The following is a 20,815-nucleotide window of genomic DNA, read 5'->3' as shown; positions in this document are numbered from 1 at the left end:
TACATGTTGAAGACAAATATCACTATTACAATTTTGAATCAGTTGAAGATATGAAAGAACATTACATATGCAGGAAATAGACGTACATGTCCTATAACAGACATTTTAGACCAGCAAAGCTTACAGGAGGCTTCTGCTCACTTTGGTGGCCATAAAAGACTAGAGCAGACAAAAAAAATAAAAATAGCACCTTTTTTTGATGAGGCACAAGCAAGTGGGGGGAAGGAACATGTACACATATGGTGCTGCTTTTAGACTGCCTTTAAGCAGAGCAGGATAGGTCACCACCAGTCATAAAAAGCTCAATGCTCTCAGACTACACTTCCTCCTTATTCTTGTTACAGGGGCATCTCATGAGCAGGTACATTTTTCAAAGATGACAGCAGCAGTTTCCATAGCCATACGTCTTCCCTGGAGGTGCTCAAGGACAGTTTGGATGGGGCTTTGGGCAACCTGGGCTGGTGGGAGGTGTCCCTGCCCATGGCAGGCAGGTTAGAACAAGATGATTTTTCAGGTCCCTTCCAACCTGAGCCATTCTATGATCTCTAGCCAGATTCAGCATGTCTGCAGAGAAGGCGAATGCTTGTTAGCCAGTCCACCTGAAGCAAGTCTGGTCCTCACAGAATACTAGAACACTGGCCTACAGAACACTGCTGTTACGCTCCATTACCCTAATATTTGCCTTCTGTAGTAGGTCAAGAACCAAAACTGGTGGGAAGAAAAATCATTTAATTAGAAGCAACAGAAAAGTTCACTTCAGAAACACAAAAAAACTGCATTTTGATATTTCCATGTAAATGGAAGTGTTCCAACATTCTTGAAAGCAACAAAACTTATATTCTCAAATCAAAATATTTTGCTGTTTTCACACACAGACACACCTCCCTTGCGGTGCCCTGTAGTCACAGGGCTCCTGAACCTTATTGGGCACTTATATGAAAGAGAGGACAGAAATGCTTCCAAGGAAACAGCCAAAAATCAGTTCAGAACAGAGGACGAGACATCTGTGCTACAACTCACACACAGAGAAGCAGGTTAATTAGATACAACTCAGTACTGAATGGTCCCAAAAACACATCACTTGACAGGCAGGGAAATACTGCTTTGCCTTGTTCCGCATTCAGTATCTTGTTTTAGTGTCTTGTGTTTTTTTCAAGGCAAAAGTCTAAAAATAACCAAACTGGAACTTCATTACAAAGGATTATTTTGCAGAAATTATGACCTCATAATAAAGTAAAATTAAATATTTGATCAGCTGTGTATAGCACACTGCTTTCCAATTCATTTTAAATTATACACACTCAATAGAAGGGAATCAAGTTTTCCAACAACTACATGCACAGTGTGCTTGTTTTGCTTTACTGAGGACAGAACAGAAGTACTTGAACAATCAGTATATGCTAATAAACCACAGTTTTATAAGCCAGATTTATGAGTGGAATACTTTCTAGCTATGTAATAAATGAAGAAAAGATGAGAGTATCTTGACCTTTAAGTAACAGTCTGAGGAGTGAAAGTTAACTGCAGAAGATATAGCATTATCAAACACTGGAGTATTTCAGATGAAAAGAACTGTTTATATATTTAAGCAGATAAAAAAAGATGTCCGTTGTTAACTCCGTGCCACCCAATTTCTTTCAACTTTTATATGGATACAACCATAGTTCATTTCTGTACAAATCAAGCAAAGTAGAACATCCTTAACAGAGCAGGAAATGAAGTTTTATTCATTGCACAAAATAAATCAACAAAAATGTAATGTCTGTTGATGACAATGAAACCACTAGCATATGCACTTGGGACTCTGATCTATTCTGTCCACCAGATGCTCCCTCCTTGTGGAAGGCTGGTAAAAAGAATTAGACGTTCATTGTGGCTTAAACAGATTTTTCTCATGCTGTTAAGTATTTTTTTTCTGAAGTTTTACTGCAAAATCTTAATGTTCATTATGATTGTAAGCAAATATCAAGAATGAACAACCTACAGCCCACAGGCCACATGCAGTATGGCAGGACAATCCATCTAGCCCGCTCCCTTTGGCCTCCTCTCCTACGAGTCTCAGCTGCACACCAGATGACTGCACTGGTGCAGGCAGCCTGCTCCCCAGGACCATTTTATCTTGGAGGCTTGTAGCCTCTCTCCCATCGTGTAACGAGCCATATTTAAATGCATGCCGGGAAAAGGGGCTGAAAAGCTGCCAGGGAAGATGGCCACTTCCCACTGACAGAACAATGCACTTAACCCACAACCCTGTCACCGTCCACAGCTGAGGAGCACATGGCAAAGAGTGTCCGAAACAGGCTGAACGAATCGAATCGTTTGGGATCAGCAGCACGTTCTCGTCTCCCCTCTTCTCTCAGGTCTTCACCAGTCCCTGCTGGGGGAAAACTCCAGGGCAGAAAACTTAAACACTTGATATCTACTACAGATGCAGGAAGGCAGAAGCCAGAAGCTTCCAGAAAGCATCAGCACATACACAATGCAGCCCAGGTGTTAGTCACATACACAACATGTCCTAGAGGCCATGAAATATGACTCCCTGCCACTGGGAATAATAATAATTTTAAAAAGTAGCCCACCCATCCAAAGCACCTGAGCATACTGCTTCCCCCAATACACTGTACAGCACCATTGACTGCACTGCATTGATCAAGAGATCACTCCGCTCACAGAACTGTGTTGAAAACTGTGCTTCTTTGAAAAGCAGGCATTAATTATCTCCACAATTTTAAGATATCAACGCCAACAAGCTTTAGGCCTAATTTTAAGTAATTACATATTACCAATACTGCAGCAGCTGTTAGCTTAGTCCAGGGACTCCTACTCTAACCTAAAGCATTGAGTAACACTGACAGGCTAACAAACAAAAAAAAGGCCCCACACACTAGGACCTTGGCTATCTGATGAAACCAAAATATATGGAAGATGTACGAGGAGCAGCTGAGGTCACCAGGCCTGTTTAGCCTGGAAGGGAGGAGGCTGAGGAGAGACCTCATTGCGGCCTACAGCTTCCTCATGAGGGGGAATGGAGGGGCAGTGACCAGCGACAGGACCTGAGGGAATGGTGTCAAGCTGTGACAGGGGAGGTTCAGGCTGGATATCAGGAAGAGGTTCCTCACTGAGAGGGTTGTCACGCACTGGAACAGGCTCCCCAGGGACACAGTCACGGCAACAAGCCTGTCAGAGTTCAAGAAGCATTTGGACTTTGCTGTTACTCACGTGGTCTGAATTTTTGGGTAGACCTGTGTGGTGCCAGCAGATGATCCTTACTGGGTTCCCTTCCCGCTCGGGATATTCTATGATTCCATGATACATTTCAAGCTTTTATTGAAAATATTTGTGAATGAAATATCTCCCATCAATAAGGCATTTACATAAAGTTTTCCAGAAGAATGATTCATACACGTACAAAAGGGTAAAGCAGCTTTGTGCTATTCATCCCCCAATTAGGGGCAATGCAATAGAAAATATATCAAAAATGAAGGATTGAAGGAGTGCAGGTTCAAGTATTCTGTGCTCTTTAGACCTTTGCCTTTTGACAGATGGCCCAGCTAGGCACCAACTGGCCCAGAGCAGATCACTGCCTGGGTAAATGAAACCAAGTGAAGATCCTCAGTAAGCCAACAGGATGGCCTCAGAGCATGGTTTCCTATCAGCTCAGAGGCAGACTCAATGAAAAACATGTAAATGGAAGGGGGGGGGGGGGGGGGGGAAGGTGTCAGGAGGAAGGCTTTCATATTTCTCAGTGGAGCAATCAAGTTTGTTCTCCAAAGAAATAAATATTTACAGTTGAAGTCTAACTCCAACTGTTAAATAAATAAACATAAACTAAGATGCGTGAGACAACTGGATGGTTCAGGATACTGCTAGCAGCATCACACAATTTCCCCGAGGTTCTGTGGGCTGTTTAAAGGTAAGATGGTGATTTTTGTTTACAAGAGTGTGCACGATTAAAATTGAACATTTGCCTATTCTACTGGCAAAAAACACAGTTTACTGGAGCAAAGTTAATCCTTGTTCAAAGGTGCTGAAAATAAAACACAACCTGTGTCACTTGTGCATCAGATTTACTTATCAGGAGCCACTGCTTCAGTGCGGGTATTCTGAGGTAAGTCACAAGTCATAAATTAACTTTTTCTGCTTAAATTCAGTAACTGTATCTAATAAATTATACTTGAGTCACACCCTTTCAGAGCAAACACCACTCTTTCCAAGGAGAACAAGCTATAATTTCAGAGTACACTCTGTACTTTGAAAAATTAAGAGTATTTCTTGTCTTTCAGAATTTAAAGAAGCCTTTACCAAAGGTGGATAAATGACTGTTTTTTTCCACTACAAAGTCTGTAATCATGCCTATCCTGAAATAGGTTTTGCTATAATGAGGAGCTAAAATACATTCCAACAAATTTAACTACACTTTAATCTATCAACCTATGAGGAAAAACTACTTCCTCTCTAAGGAAATATTTTTAAATGCATTACCTCACCTCATTCCCTGTTAAGCCATACCAATCCAAACTCTTCACCCAACTGCATGAAACAAAGCTGGATTGTAGGGTCTTGATTTTGATGTCAGCTGGACTGGGACAAACCTGGAATTACTCCAAAGTAAATCAGTTGAGGTATTCCACATCTATGCCAGGGAAAGGGGAATCAGAATCTAACCCTAGACTTCTAGGAATTACGCCAAAGATGATACAGTAATCCCTTCACCCTGCACCTTGAAATGAAGACACTGTCTATTGGCATTATATTTCCTTGCTGTAGTAGGTCAAGGGGGAAAAAAAAAGTTAACTAAAACCAGTAATGGTATGAGGATTACTCATAATCTTTCTACTTTATACTCCTCCATCTACATAGGGGAACGGTTTCACTGTACTTCATAAACAGAAATACACATTAGTATTGACATTTGTCTCAATAAACCTATTTCCTGGAATATAAATATGTGAGGAGGTTTTGGTATCCAAGTTTCAACTCTGACATGTACTTGTCCATTTGCAGAATTAAAATAAACATTTTTTAAATAATAAGCTTTTGTTGATAAAACTTGCCAGCTGAAAGTAGAAAGCAAGGAATCTAACCTCATGTTCTTTATTCTATAACCTTGAAAAGATGGTCTGCTCTGCAATGTGATTCTGTAGTGATGGCATCGCAGCAATCACCATCTCTGCTCCTGTGCAAATGGGTTCCTTTCCAGAACTCAACAGCACCTACCATGGCATCAACAATTACTGATTCCCCAAATTAACCACAGCAATAAAAGAAAACCAAAACAACCTTTTCTAGCTCAGGCATCACCTCCAACGGTACACCTAACAACTTCATTCTGAAAGCAGTTGGTGTTAAGTCTGTAACTTGGCTTTAAATTTGAAATTCAGCTACATCAGTGATGTACCAGCCAGCTTCCAACTCTCAGACTTTATTAGTCCCCACTGGAAGCAAAAAACAGACCATGGCAAGGAGGAATCACAATGCTGGCTGGCTAACACATGCCAGTTTGAGCAGTTACCTGCCCAGACAATCCCACAAGACAGTTTCTCATACACAGAATCTCTGCATCATGCTCTTTGCTGTCTTGGTATACAGACCCCCAACACACAAAAACAATGAAGTGGCATTTGTATTACGTTTCCAAGTGTAGGCAGTCAGGATATTTCTAAATTCCCAAAATTATTACATATCGATGCATGTATGTTAGGCAAGACGTCGTTTTATTACCCTACTAATTTTGATGTAATATACTTGTACATGAAAAGCAGTATCTGAGGATATTAAACTCAGAAGCATGTCATGTTTTATTCCAACTAGTCACTCTGAAGCAATTCCTAAGTTGCTCAACTACTAGTTTCCTTAAGTTTATGCAAAAACGCAATAGTTTATTAAACTCTCTGCTGTACCTTGACACATGACCTGCTAAGGCAGGCATTCTTTTGAAGGTTAAGTAGTATCTTCAAGGGGTTGTATTTCAGGAGTAAGTTTCCAGAAGCTCAGAGTGAACAACCAGCAGCCTCATCATCTTCTGAAGGTACAGGTAGGTTTGATGAAGTGTTCTCCAACATGAGCACTCAGTTTTATTACTTATTAAACTTATATACATACACACACGTCCCCATTTGTACTCATACATATCCCAGAGACAGTAAATCATTTAACACAAGTGATCTCATCTGAAATATATTAGCTTATGCAAATCACTATTGTTGGTGGGAGGTATTAATAGCTTCAATTACTAATCTGTTGACAATTTTTTATTTTAATTTTTAGAAGCAGATGGTATTAATCTGCATTTACTGAAAGCAATTTTCCTGAGCTTGCACTCATTCTACCACAACGCTGAGATCCACACTCTGAAGTTCTAGAAGCCAAGTTGCAATGGTCACCCCTGCATTAGCTCTGATGCCTGATTTACTGGACCATCCCTTACCTTACTAAGATTATGGCTTGCTACATGTAATTCCCTCAATTCTCTAGCATCACAACAAATTCAGAGAAAAAAAAAAAAAAAAGTTCTGGATGTTACCCTAGCTGGTACTGGAACAAACCTACTCTTTAGGTTTCAACAAGGCACTTTCTAACTCGTGCTTTGCCAAGAGTTCAACCTAACATTTTAACTAAACACTCAGCCTGGGGTCTGCAGTTTTCTAGTGATTACAGAATATGTGAACGTGGTCCATGAAATGCCAGGAAAAAAAAAAAAAAAAGGGGGGGGGGGGGTTGGTGTTGATTTGAAGGAAAGTTAAATATACATTGATGACCATTCAGGTGGACATACATGACAGTGCCTGCCCACGGAACAGTCAGAAACTGGTCCTTTGTTGGCATCATCACCTTCTTAAAGTGTGGAATAACAGTAGGATTATAAATTTATAGAGCAACTGTTAACCTATGTAGTATGTTCTATTTACATTTCTTGTCGCAATCGTTCCTCCTAAACATCATGCAATAATGAAAACTAGTCAGGTGGAAAGCTACCATAAATACACGTGTGTAAAACATATTTATCTATGTATGTATACAGGACTAGTTTTCTACATCAATGCATTACAACAGATGAGCAAGTCTGCTGCTTCCTTACTTCTTAAGTAACATGAATGAGCAAGGAAATCTAAAGCAACCAAGTAGGAAATAGAGAAATGCAGTTTCAAATGAGTAAAAGCAGCAATATACCAACTTCCTCTGAAATCAAAACAATACCATTCTCACCCTCCATACGGGCAACACCATCAGACTGTCAACTTGTGAACTACTTCCCAGGTGAAGTGGGAATAACTACAACAAAAATGAGATAATGCAGATGTTACGTGTCAAAGAAATCTAAGAGAAACAGCAATAAAGTGAGATTGTATTGCAGGAGAATTTACATACAGAGATGAGCACAAAAACATGATCACACAGAGAAAAGCAAAGCACCTGCTTTTGGTTAAAATAAATAATATTGTTGTTAACATTGGCATTTGACATAGGTTTGTAAGTTTTCATATGCATGACTAATGAGAAATGTGTGTATTTGTGGTCAAGCACTTGTACTGGCTGTTGCTGTCCTGTATTTATTTATTTACATGGAACAGAACTTGCCACTGGCAAGTTACAGACAAATGCTAGGATCAATTTTAGAGAATGTGGTGGAAGCAAAAATAAAAGAGGAGGACATGGAGATGGATATGAAAGAACTGTGTAAAAATTGCTATTACTTGTAACCCACTTGCAAACAATACAATATTATCAGCAATATGCATCTTTCCTCAACTCTGAAATGGAAAAATGCTTCAGCCAAGACATACTCACAGTATAGTTTGAAGCTTCTACATCAGCACAACTCTACTCCTAATACACTCCTGTTCCAAGGAAAGACTTACAGATTGATTTCTACCTACAGAGATCTTATTTTTGTGGTAGCCCATATGCAAGAAGCTCCTCACATTTCAATTTTCAGCAAGTAAAAATAATTATTTTCCATCAACAGTGATAGTTAACCTTCCCGACCAGGGCTCCCAGCTAACTTATCATACATAATAGAAAATAAAAAATAAAAACCTCAGCCACCAAGCATAGGAAAGTTCATCTGGGAGATAATATGAAGCTCATATGTTCAAATGCACTTACATGTATTAAAGCATTAAAACATTAAATGTGTACAATCCATATCTATGCATAAGTACATTTCTGTCCTGGAATTTAAAGGACAATTGAACTGCTGGGGTTTTTTGGAGAACAATGGCAAGACATTTGGGGAAAAAATAAAGTAGGCTTGCCGAAGAGGAAGCAATATATCTACCACCACAAAATATACAACATATCTTAGAAGTCAATTAATCAGTCTAAGCCAATATACCGAAATAACATAAACCAAATCTTAAATTCTAAATATCTAAATTAAAAAGAAGAAAGGCCACAAGAAGCCCAGTTCATATCCTTAAGACAAATCAACTATGAGCATAGTAAAAGGTATGAAGCACACGAATTATGCCAAGGTGGTTAGGGGACCTGAGGTCTTAAGCCTCATCAAAACCCTGATGACTGCCAGCATCACTACACTGGAAGAAAGTTTTTTTTAAATCACAGTCCTCCATCAGCATAGCAGCTACAAGGCAATAAATCAGCTTTACTGTTACCAGTACTGTGCTACAATGATCGTCTCTCAAATCATTTTTTACAAACTGAAGCAAACCACCTGTTTAGAAAGAGGTAGTCCAGGGAAGCAGAAGGAACAAGACAACAGGAATATTAGGACTGGTCTTCTGAGAATTGAAACGAAGAAAATTCGTGCTTTAGGTTCCTACAATACACAGCAGCAGAAAACAAACAGCAGCAGCAGCAGCAGATAGCTATTCATGATAATGAGACCATGCCTTGAGCTTTATCTGCATAAAGGATATAATATCAACTACACTAACTCATGCCTAAGAAAGAAAATTAATGATGAAAATCCAAAGTGCAACTGAACCACTTAGTTGTGCCCATTACCTTCTTTCTAAGTCACTGCGATCTTCATACATCTACAGTTCTTCAATTTTACCTTGAAGGTTTCTTCTTCACAGATACCTTCATAGCAGAATGATCTGCTATTTATACAGAGTTTGAGACACTGCGCTAAGTAGGACAGCAGTAGCAATTTGCTGTCTCCTGTCCATGCCAAATGGCTAGATGAGAAGTACAGGTATTTGTCTGTAGCATTACTCGACCTGCCTGACTACCAGACAGATTTCCTTTTTCTCATAGCCTGAGAAATATTGCATTACGAGAGAGCAATTTCAGACTGTTTGTGGAGTGCTTGCTACTTCAGCTATTTTAAAAACAAATGGAGTGATAAAAAGCTGTCATTCTGAAAGCTTATATTCTGCTTCCCTGGCACTTAAACTTTTTCTGAACCCTTAGGTATGAAGCAAAGCAAAATTTACCAGTCTCACAAAACAGTAGAGGAAGGTGCTTTTACAAAGGAAGGGGGGAAAAAAAAGTGCTTCTGTCATGTTCATAATTAGACATTTCATTAAGTGAGTGTCACAGACATGCTAACCATGAAAAGCAGTGAAGTAGGCATTAAATGTGGATAAGACATAAGACTTTCCAAACCTAGAAAGCCAAAGCAACTTCAGAGAACTGACTCTATTAACAACCCAACAGTCCTCCATCAGATGATCAGCAGCAGATGAAGTGATCCTGGAGTCAAATTTCCTTTTGGTTGCAACCCAAAGGGACCCAGCTCATAATTCTGAGATCACTGCACAATGAGGGCACACTAAGTCTGGACAGCCAAATTTCTTCAAGAACTACAAACTTGATCTGATCTACAATACAAGGAGATAAAAAGTTCTTGTTCAGAAGACAATAGGCAAGCTAAAAAAAAAAAAAAAAAAAAGGCAACGTACTACTTAGTAAATGCTATTACCACAGCTGCTATGGTCACTAAAAGGAAAATTAACTACATGCTAAGCTCCTGGCAGCTTCCTTGTCTTCAATGCATACACTAAAACAGAGCCACGGCTTTGTCTTGTCTTCATTACATTGAAAATTCACAAAGTGCATCTATCAAATATTATATATATGTATATATAAAATCATTGGTGTTAGACAATCTCAATACATTCCGTAATAACGACCAGGATGATTTTGACAATATTCCTCTTGAAATTAACTGTATTCAAAGCCTGAGCTCTTTCCTAAGAATAGAGCCCAAAATAAGTTTGACTGCTTTATGACGTGTCTTGTTTACATCTTCCACGTCCATCTGTACTGTCACGATAACACTGCAAAACATTACAAGCAGCACAAGGGTTGGTTTCACTGAGCGCTCACATACTCACTGTCCTGTTGTCCAGCGTTGGCCTGCTTAGAAAAGCATCCTCCTACTTAGATCCTTCTAACATAAACAGTCACATGTACTCTCAAAATACACATTTATTATGCCTTGTCCCTGTGGTATTCTCACAAACTAGTTACAGCACTGCTGCTGAAGATGTCACCCAGATGTGCTCAGGAAAGCCACCAGGAGTGCTTGCTATCAGAAGTCTTGCTGTTTAGCAGGAACACCTAAAAGCAAAGCTCGCTCATCCAGACTAAGCTAGAGTCTTAAGAAACGTGCCCACAGGCATCTCCAAACAAATTCAAAGCAGAGGCAATTTCTTCATTTGTAAACAGAATTACTGCAACTTAAAACGATACCTTATTTTTAAAGGGTTTTCATATGAAAGCGATTAGTGGGGAAAAAACTAGGTAAATTACATGGTCACTCTTGCTTGCTCAGCTAGAACATATGAATATTAATCCAGGTTTAAGCAAAGCTGTTCAGTATCCCCTCTTCAGCCACCCGCTTGAAAACTCGCTTTTGATTAATTTACTCTGACACAGTCAAAAAGAAGGCACAGATATATATCTTTAGATCTATATTAATCTCCTTAACAGCAACCATGTGCTCAGTTTCACATGTTGTATAAGGCAGTACAAATTAAAATAACCTGATTACAAATCAAATAGGCCACGGGGAAGTGAGAACTTTATGCTGATGTTGTTTTTCCCAGCTGGGAAAAACAAAAATTCTCCATGTTCAGGGAAGTTTCATTTTCTTATCCCTGTATCTTTCCCTTTATTCCACAAATCCCACTGGAAGTGAATGTATTTAAAACTTTCACCACTTACATTGGCTTGCTGGTATTAAACTTTCTCAGTAAGGTTTCCCCGTAATTTTTCCTGGTTTTCATAGTACTTAAATGAAATTAAGACCAGTCATAATCTTGCCTGGTGATTATCCACATGGAAGTTCTCTAGAAGTGATAAACGATAAACTTAAGGGCCACCAAAAGAAAAATATGGACAGCCAATGTTAAGCAATCCTTTTACTGCCATACAAGAGTGTTCAGATCCAAAAGGAAATCATGGTTAACGTTACTAACAGCAGCTATAAATCTAAGAATTAATACAGAGATGTCTTCATCCACCATGAGTGCAAAGAAAGTGTGAAGAAAAGTTTAAGCTAATTCCAGTTGAAAGAGTTTCAGCTACTTACTTGGTCATATTGTCCTTTCCACATTCAAAGCTGAAGTAAAAGCACAGGAGTTGTTGCTTCTAGAAACAGCCCACTTCTCTCCTGTGCTTTATATACTGTTGAGCTAGGCCAGATAAAACAAGAACACAGCTGCTGCTCATCCTGCTTGATTTCTTTTTTGCCCCTTTCCCAGGTGATTGGTTGGGTGCCAGGTGGGCCTAATGGTATATAAGCCACAGGTGTCCCATCAGAGCTCTTTCTGCCTGAGCTGCTCTTTGGGGTAGGTGCTTTGTTCTTCTTTCAGCCAGCTGCAGGGTTCTTCAGGTGGGTCAGAGTGTATGGGCTGATGTGTTTTGTTGTAGGAAACAACCCATTTGGTTAAGCACCATTTTGCCTTTGTAAATCCATGGTAATGACTCCTAGTCACCTTCTGGTCCTTCACGTGCCCAGAAATGGTTTCTGAGTTCAATTGCTCTGTCACCTTCCCAGGAGCTGAGGGGAGGCTGACTGGCCTGTATTGTCCCAGGTTCTCCTTCTTGTCCTTCAGGAACCTCTCAGTCACCACAATCACTGTGATCTTTCAAAGATAATCAAGAGCAGCCTTACAATGGCATCAGCCAGCATCCCCAGCACTAGTGGGTGCATCTCATGAATGTTCACGAAGTCCCATTACGTCCAGTTTGTTTAAGTGTTCCCTAACTTGATCCTCCTCCACTGAGGAAGTACTTTTCCTCTCTGGTCTCAATGGCCTTGGGTTCCTGAAGGCCTGTCTTACAAGTAAATACTGAGGTCACGAAGACGTTGAGTATTTCAGCCTTTTTCATGTCTTTTGTCACCAGGGCCTCTGTCCCACCCAGCAGGGTGCCCACATTTTCCCTTGTTTTCCTTCTGCAGTTTATGTACTTGTGGAATCCTTTTCTGTTGCACTTCACGTCCCCTGCCAGAATCAACCCCAAGCTGGCCTTACCTTTCCTAACCCCACCCCTGCATGATTAGACAACATCTGTACAGTCCTCCCAGGTCACCTGTACCTGCTTTCACCTCTTGTACACATCCATTTTTACATCAGAGTAAGGAGGTATCCTTGAATACCAACAACTCTTCTCTCCAGATCTGTATCCCAGGGGATTCTTCCATGCAAATCCCAACAGGTTAAAGCCTGCTCTCTGTAAGTTCAGGGTTGCAGCTGTGCTGTCTGCCCTGCTCTCTTCTCTCAGGTGCACAAAACTCACCACTTCATGGTCACTGCAGCCAAGACTGCCCCCAGTCTTCACGTCCTTGACTAATTTTTCCTTTCTTGTAAAAGGTCTATCAGAACACTTTTGTGTTAGGGGCTCTATTACTTCACTCTGGAGGCGATTATCAGCGCTCTTCAGAAACATCCTAGATTGCTTGTGCCCTGCTGTATTATCCAGCCAGCACAAATATTGTTTGAAAGCCCCACTGAAGACCAGGGCTAGTAAACATGAGCTTTTCCAGGTGTCTGGACAAAGCTGAAGCTCAGGAAAGAGACTATTCCTTCCAACACATCACATAAAGGTTATAAGGGTTGTCTTTACACTTACAAAGACCTATAAGGCTCTCATTCCTAAACAATTTAAGTTTGGACCCTCTATGCTGGAAAGACAATCCCCAAATCAGTCACCTGAACAAAATTATGAAGATGGGAGGATGATGATGAAAAGATGCAAGAAGCAAGATAATGCTGGGAGGATACTAAGAAAGGTGAGAAAAATTAGAGTAATGCACATTTGGGGGAAAAAAAAAAAAGCCATCCACCCTCTAACTAGCAGATCTAAGAAGGCATCTTTTCTCTTTTGTGCCAGAAAGAAAAAAAAAGGTAGACCTGTATTCAAATTTACAACAGTCCTTAAGTTTTTCACAGGGGTATTTTAGAGTCCATAAGGACAGTGAACAAGAGAGAAAACAGCTGTTTACGGAGTCCATCAACAGCAAGCCAACAGAAGCCAAGAACTGCTCTTTGAGGCAGTGATTTCACTCTTATTTTGTGCACCTGGCATTGCAAACTGGTGTTTGCATCTCAGTTAGGTGATGTCTATGAGGCCTTAAATTCTACATCAAATACCAGCATTGAAGACTTTCTCCAGAAATTGAAACTAAAACGTCTAAGTCAATTTTAACAATGTACATACACACAGGTTTCACAAATAGGTCAGCATGTGGTAGATATTCTGAATCAGTAAGAAAATGTTAAACCCTGTTTCAGAAAGAAAATGTGAAACCCTGTTTCAGAAAGAAAAATCAATCATCAGAAAGGACAGAAGTTAAATGGAAATAAAGATTTCTTTTTGGTTTAAGTGGGTCTCAATTCCTGCCTTGAACCACAAAGGCAGAAGAAAATTGTCTTTTTTTTTTTTTTTTTAAAGTCTGGTCTACACAAAGGAAACTTTTGTTAATTAAAAGCAATATAAAAAAATCACTTTTTACTTCCATATACTTATTTGTTTGTGCACACAGAGAAACAGACAAAATCCTCCTTGTTATATTAAGCTATTAAATCACAAATAAAAGCAGCATGAATTGACACTGAATTTCACATCTGTTATTAATGTGAAATTATGGTTCAAGCAACACTAGCTGACAACATAGTTTGCATCCTGCAGGGCAGCCTTGATGTGCTCTTGACCTCACACTTTGCATGCAAATGTGAAACTTCACTATCACATTTACTGCTCTAAAGAGACATCACTATGAAAATGAGCAAGTACCAAATGAAAATATTTCGATAAAGACTTGGATTGAGCTCATACATAAGCAAAAGACGAGCAGAAAGGTGAACCACTAAAGGACTATCAGTCCTCTGATTTAAAGTCTTACCATATTTTTACTGCCACTGAACAGCATACACATACACTCCAACAGAAGAAAACACTGATTGTCCATACAATCGCATTCAATTGAACTACTACAAGCAAGGTGAGAAGGGGAAAAAAATAACAAACCACCATTAAGGAGCTAGAGCTAGCTTTACCACCTAAGCAAACACGTTATAACTATAACCTCATCATCAAATACAAGCCTTCTGTCTTCCCTTTCAAAGTCCTTCATAACCTTTTTGCACACCCTATCTACCATCTCAATCATTTCCGAGTCAAGATCGATTTCTGCTTTCAGCATTCCTCGATGACAGTCTCTGCTGATTTTCAGATAAGAATGTGTCTGCTCTTCTGACAGCCACGCTTGCAAGCTGTTTCTCCAGTTTTCACAAAGTTATTAGATTCCCTCAAAACCTTCTTTGTAACGCCTTATGAAAGGAACAAGTGGTTAATTGTCTATATGCTGATCCAAACAACTACTTAGTTTTCCTGTGCCCATGTGAGTGTCTGTATCCAATTGTCTTCCCAACCTGGTAATTTGTTGCAGAATCATACAAGATCCTGAGTTGAAGGCACCCACAAGGATTATTAAGTCCAACTCCGAGCTCCACAGAGGACCTTGGGGCAGAGACATTTTTCATCATACACACTGACTGCTCCCTGATGCACTGTGTCCTGATTAAAGACAAGAATTCCAAAGCGAAGCAGTAACACAGATAATACATTTCTCCTTGAATCTCCTTGCCATCTGCATCATTTCCGAGACTAAAAACCACAAAATTCAAGGTTGAACAGAACGATTAGTCTTGTGGTTAGCTACAATGCTGTTAAGGTGAAGGAGACAGATGCAGACTTACCCTTTCCAATTAGCACAGACTGAATCTAAAGCCTCTGGTTTGGGCACAGAGTTATTGTGGCACAGGAGAGGAATGAGCAAAGAATTCCAAACAGATTTCAATTAAAAAAAAAAAAATGGGTAGGAAGAGTAGGAAAAGTAAAGCATTAGGAAGTCCAACAGGACAAAAAAGGCAACTGAAACTCTACTGTAGGGAACTGACCCAACTGAGGTTTGGCAAGGGGATTTCAATTCTAGATAAAGTTCTGGCATGCAAATAATTACAACAATATAATACAGGAACTTCAACTACCCTCTGAAACAATACCTAACAGTCACAAGGAACTCTCTCATAGAAGTAATTACCATAACTAAGTGAATGCAAGTCAGAGTACAAGGTCAGAACTGCATTTAGGTCTGGAGGAACACACCTCAATCGTACTTACCAACACTTCTCAGGAATTTGGTGATGTAAATGGTCATGCTTAAAGCTCAGTGCTGCAGAAGAATACTCTCAGAAGCAATAAAACAAGCACAGTCGCACAAAGCTGGCAGACATCAAAACATAATGCAAAATGCCACACACCAAATTTGGACCGCACTAACGTTAACCAAATTTATAACCAAAAGAGGATGTTCAACCAAATACCTTATTCACTGCAAAGTTCTGTCCCTGATGCACTTAGGTTTTATCTTCTTATAAAGCAGCCATATTTATTAACACTTCCACCAGTTATGAAAGTGGGAGTATTACCAGCAAAGAAGGAAAGAAAACACAGAAAGGGTGGGAAAAGCAGTGACCTTCAAGGATTTTCCAATTTTCAAATTTGCTAAAAGCATCACTAATCCCACACTGTGGGCTTTATAGACCACTTGCACAACAGCTCTGCTTAGAATATTACCATGAAACTAGAAGTTGAGCCAATATTGTCCATCTTACTGCCTACTCCAAACTTACCTAAATAAAGGAGACACTGCAATAATATCAAAACCAAACAATAAAAAAGAAAACTGAACAATGAAACTGAACCAACAACGACATGGCATCAGTGAAACTAAAGCACAAACATAGAGAAGCATTTCCAAGAGACTAGCACTACCCAAAAAGACACAAAGGGAAAGATTTTCTTTGTCCACCAAAACCTATAAGGTTCAAGGCACAGTAATGTCAAACAATGCTGTGAACTATAATCCCCATACCTCTTCAAAACAAACACTCTTCAAAATAGCCCCTTTCCAAAGGAGGGTATACGTTATGCTAGAGTCTGAAACAGGATTTTTTGCTCAGGTGAATTTATACTTGTGCACATTAAAGGTTTTGCCTGAGGAAGGAGATGCAGAACTAAGCCAATAAACTATTGAGAACTGAACTTTCTTGCTATTTGTGCTATTTTCTGACATGAAGCTCTGGGCAGAACGGTTCTAGCTTCAGCTAAATTCTCCAAAAGTTATTTTGCTTCCATCTTCCACAGAAATATTCTATTTCATCCAATTTTTTTTTTCCATGTACTAATTACAAACATTTTTATGACAACTGGCCTTAGCCAACTGCACAGTCATACTGGAATTTACAACACAAGAATTTGTCAAAATATTTTCTTTTTAGAACAGTAATTTAAGAAATAAAATTCAAGCTGTCAACTTCTTAAACCATATCCTCAGAAAACAGCATAGAAGTATTTTCATTTACATTCTTATTAGTCAAAGATAATCCTGCTATGGCACAGATCCAAATTTTACTCTCCTGAGTGTACGTACCACTGAATAATTTGTCCAAATGTCAGTTGCAATTTTGAAAAATCCTTTCTTGCCCCTGAATCTTAAACATCTGTAACAAATACTTGTTTTGAGAGCGCCTTACATTCGTGACATTTGACCTTTTGCTGTATGCACCACAAAATTTAAGTTTCAAATACCACGCAAACAGGAAATCTGATCATTCCAGCAGTAGCCATCTGCATGGTCCAATATCAAATATTAGTTCTGGATTGCACAAAGTCATGGGTTACAGATCTTTTTCTGCAGCTTCTATAATTAATTTTAATTTGCTGCTTCTCAAACACATTTCTCAAAGAACATCTGGCCTCAAAATCTTACCGTAACATTGGAAAAGTACTTAGCATTTAGGTGTTGGTGTGCGTACCTGTGTATGTGCATGCATGCAACACAGATCAAGTATAACTACAGGACATAAGTATATGCTTTGCTGGTGGCATACCTAGGGCTAGAGATTTCTACTCCAGCAACAAAAGCATTTTACCTCTGGAACTGTGGAAAAAAAATTACAGGAAATATCAAACATAATAGAAAAGCGTACTGCTATGTTCTTGCTGGCTAATATCTAATTTTTGATGTTAAATGTTAATATAGCTCATTAAGCTTCTTACCAAATACCTGAGAGCTTTGCACAAATTGCAAGTTTCTTTTACAGGATACTTAATACAAGCAGAGAAACATGTTGAAATTAAAATGTGAACAAGGCTTACAAACAAAAAACACTTAAGGGTTCCCTAGAGTTAAAGTGCAACACTTACTAAAAAGACAAGTTCAAACGTTAACATACCCAAGTACCTTTTGTTGACAAAGTCACAAATACAACAAGATTGAGCCACTGCATGTTTGAGCTTTGCCATGTCAGAAGAAAATCTTTTCTAAGCATATGAAGCAGTCTAATGGACAAATTATTACAAGCAGCTAAACAAAAAGCCCTTTAACACCCTTACACGTAATCATTCCAAGCACATTATATTAATTAATACAATGTCAAAAGGTAAAAGAGTTACCCTCCCAAATCTTTAAAGCATTCCTTCAACACTAACTCATCTTTTGAGAAATGCCTCATGTCCAGTGGTGCCACACGTTGCGTTCTCAAGCAACCATCACTGTTTCCTGGAAGGGATGCTATATTGCTCTCACAACCCATTTGTTGTCAAGCAAAATGAAAATCATGGCAGAGCACTCTTAACACGGGTTTATACCTGAAAGAATACTGTTACAGCTAATACAGCATTAAAAATGCATATCAAGTAAGATACTAATCACGATGGGAATAACAATATTAGCCTCTGAGAAGATAACAAGGACTACAGCTTCACTTGCCTGATTCCTCAGATGGCTTAAAAGAAAGCGACCTATAGAAGCCAACCTCTAAATGTTAGAAAAACATTTCTTACCTGAGCCCCATCCTTCAATTTCAAGATACATTCCATTGTATTGATAGTGATGACAACTGGTTCCGATCCTAATTTTGTCCATGGCACATGAATCCGAAGTTCATGAATATGCCCACTTAGAAAAGTAAATGGTAGCTTCAGCTCCTAACAACAAAAGAAAAAGGGCGATCAATTAACTACTGAAATATATCAAAATTCAAGACACACTTGTAATTTATTACTTGTAACTTGAACCTTATTATTTTAAGGATCTAGCGCAAGACCTAAGTCAAAGGTTCTTCTCCCTCCCCAAATTAGCAGTGTGCCACTGAATTTGGCAGCTGGCCCAATAATTGCTCACACATTACAATTAGTCTGTTTTAAAGACTCATCTGGATTACTACGTCCTTGATAATAAAAGGTTTAAACCACCTCTTCCATGGAGCTACCACAAAATGTGTCACTATTCCAGAGATAAGTAGAAATGAACCAGGTGAAAGTACTTAAATTGATACCCAAACTGAATTATTCTGAGAACAACTTTGGAATTAAACATTGACAAAGCACTGACTTTTTCCAAAATATGTTACTATTTTGAGTTGTAAGAGCTCAGCTCTTAAGATTGGACACAGACAAAAACAAAGTCTATACGAAAGCCATGAGGTGCTAACAACGAAGAGTTTTAATAAGAAATACTAATGAGTTTTTGTTAGATACATGCTTATTTGGTCCCTTTATTTTATGTAAGTACAGTTTGTACTCTCATTCTAGTGTTATAATAAATTTAAAGGTTAGGGAAGAAGAACACATACCCTGTCATGGACTCTTGGCTGCCACCTTGACTACGCCTACACAAGATCTCAATTTCAAGTCCTCATTACAAAACATGAGTTACAGACCTCCTCTTGAAACTAGTTGAAGAATCGTTAATTTGATTTCACAACGCGTTTCTTCATCTCTTTCACAAATACACTGGAAGATTTTAGCTAAAAGCCTCTCTCCTTAGGCAGAAAATCAACACAAATAAAATGTGAATCCAGACAGTTGCAGTTGAGCTACTGAAAACCAAGTACAGGGCAGTTTAGCTACAAACATCGCTGCACAGATAATATCAAAAATGAAAAGGTATCTTCTGTCCTGCAGCTTTGTGGGAGCCCAGAGAAATAAATGATCAGAAAAAATATGCAATCTAAAAAACATGCTGCAACTTAAGGAACAATGCTTTCATGACTCAAACAGCAAACTATTACTATTTATGATAATAGAAATAAATTCCCTTTCCTCACTCACAGATGCATAATTTTATATGTACCTCGGTACTACAATGTCTTTTTAGATCCTGATTTGTTTTCACACATGGAAGTTATGAATTTACTTCAAAGCCCATTCTACAACACATCTTCTTCTGGATGGATTTAACATATTCCCTTTCTTTTTTTTTTCTAGCTAACTGCATGGTATTGAAAAAAATGAATGGAAGTCGGAATTCTTTCAAACTGAAGCAATGCAGCCAAATGCATAGCGACACAGAACTTCTGCGTATTTACAAAACATAGTTCCTTTGTTTCAAAGGAATTTTGATACAAACAGTGTCTGACATTATCCTAATTGCACAAGCAAGTTTTCTTAGAGCAATGCAGAGAAATCTTTGTTGTGTTACTTCGGTAGACAATACAAAACAAATGTGTGCCAAATTTAGTAACTTGTTTATAATCCAACATAACAAAGACTGGTTTTATTTCTCTTCCTTTCCTGTGCAACCTTTCCCCTTTCATTAAGTACAGCATGAAATTCTGAATGTATTATTTGTACTTATGACAGATTAGGCCCTACCTTTCACGTTTTACATTTACATCATATAAATCTTTCAAAAGTTATGACATGGCTGAAAACAAACTCATGGGCTTGACATGTAAATAACTGGCTGACATCACGCAAGACTGCAGACCAGATGATATTAATTCCCCTTGCTCTAAAATACAGGACTCTTCATAACTTTGGGGTCTAAATACTGTTCCTGAGTGTCAGTGTTCAAATACCTCTTCTTCACATGGTGCTTCACAAGTAACACAGTGGCACATTGCTCAGGCACTTAAGATATTTTTACACCCTTATTTCCTTGAAGTTATTTTAAGTACATTATCATTTTTCATATTCATCTTTGCTATTTCTGAACACTTTCAGATGAAAACATTCCGTCATCATAGAAGTGTAACACTATAGTGAGGTTTGCTGGGTTTTCTACTGTGTGCGTGTTTAATCACACATGCTATCCCTGCAACACAATTTGAATCTGCATTGACACCTGAAACACAATCTTAATGAAGTCTTAACACAAACCATATTTTGCTCTGCTCATTAATTTACAAGAGCAAAACACAGCATAGTGAAACAACATACATGACCCAAAATGTACTGACAGTTACTACTGTAACCAAGGGTTTAAAGACCCTACAGTCACACACTGATTACATTTTTAATTAACTTTCAAAAACACTTCCACCAAGAT

General features: G+C 38.8%; 1 protein-coding gene across 4 annotated transcripts in view; it reads right to left on the bottom strand.

Annotated features, from left to right (window-relative positions):
• The window catches only part of VPS13B (vacuolar protein sorting 13 homolog B), a 460,107-nt gene that overhangs the window by 435,301 nt on the left and 3,991 nt on the right, over window positions 1-20,815 (bottom strand). For all 4 annotated transcript variants that reach the window (XM_082753129.1, XM_082753131.1, XM_082753130.1 and 1 more), the window contains exon 3: window positions 18,328-18,471. In XM_082753129.1, coding sequence (XP_082609255.1) covers window positions 18,328-18,471 — 144 coding nt within the window. The remainder of the gene's footprint in view (window positions 1-18,327; window positions 18,472-20,815) is intronic.

Source organism: Aythya marila (genome assembly GCF_965140915.1).
Source record: "Aythya marila genome assembly, chromosome: 2".
In the NCBI taxonomy this organism is placed as follows: Eukaryota; Metazoa; Chordata; class Aves; order Anseriformes; family Anatidae; genus Aythya; species Aythya marila.
This window is presented reverse-complemented; position numbering and strand designations above follow the sequence as displayed.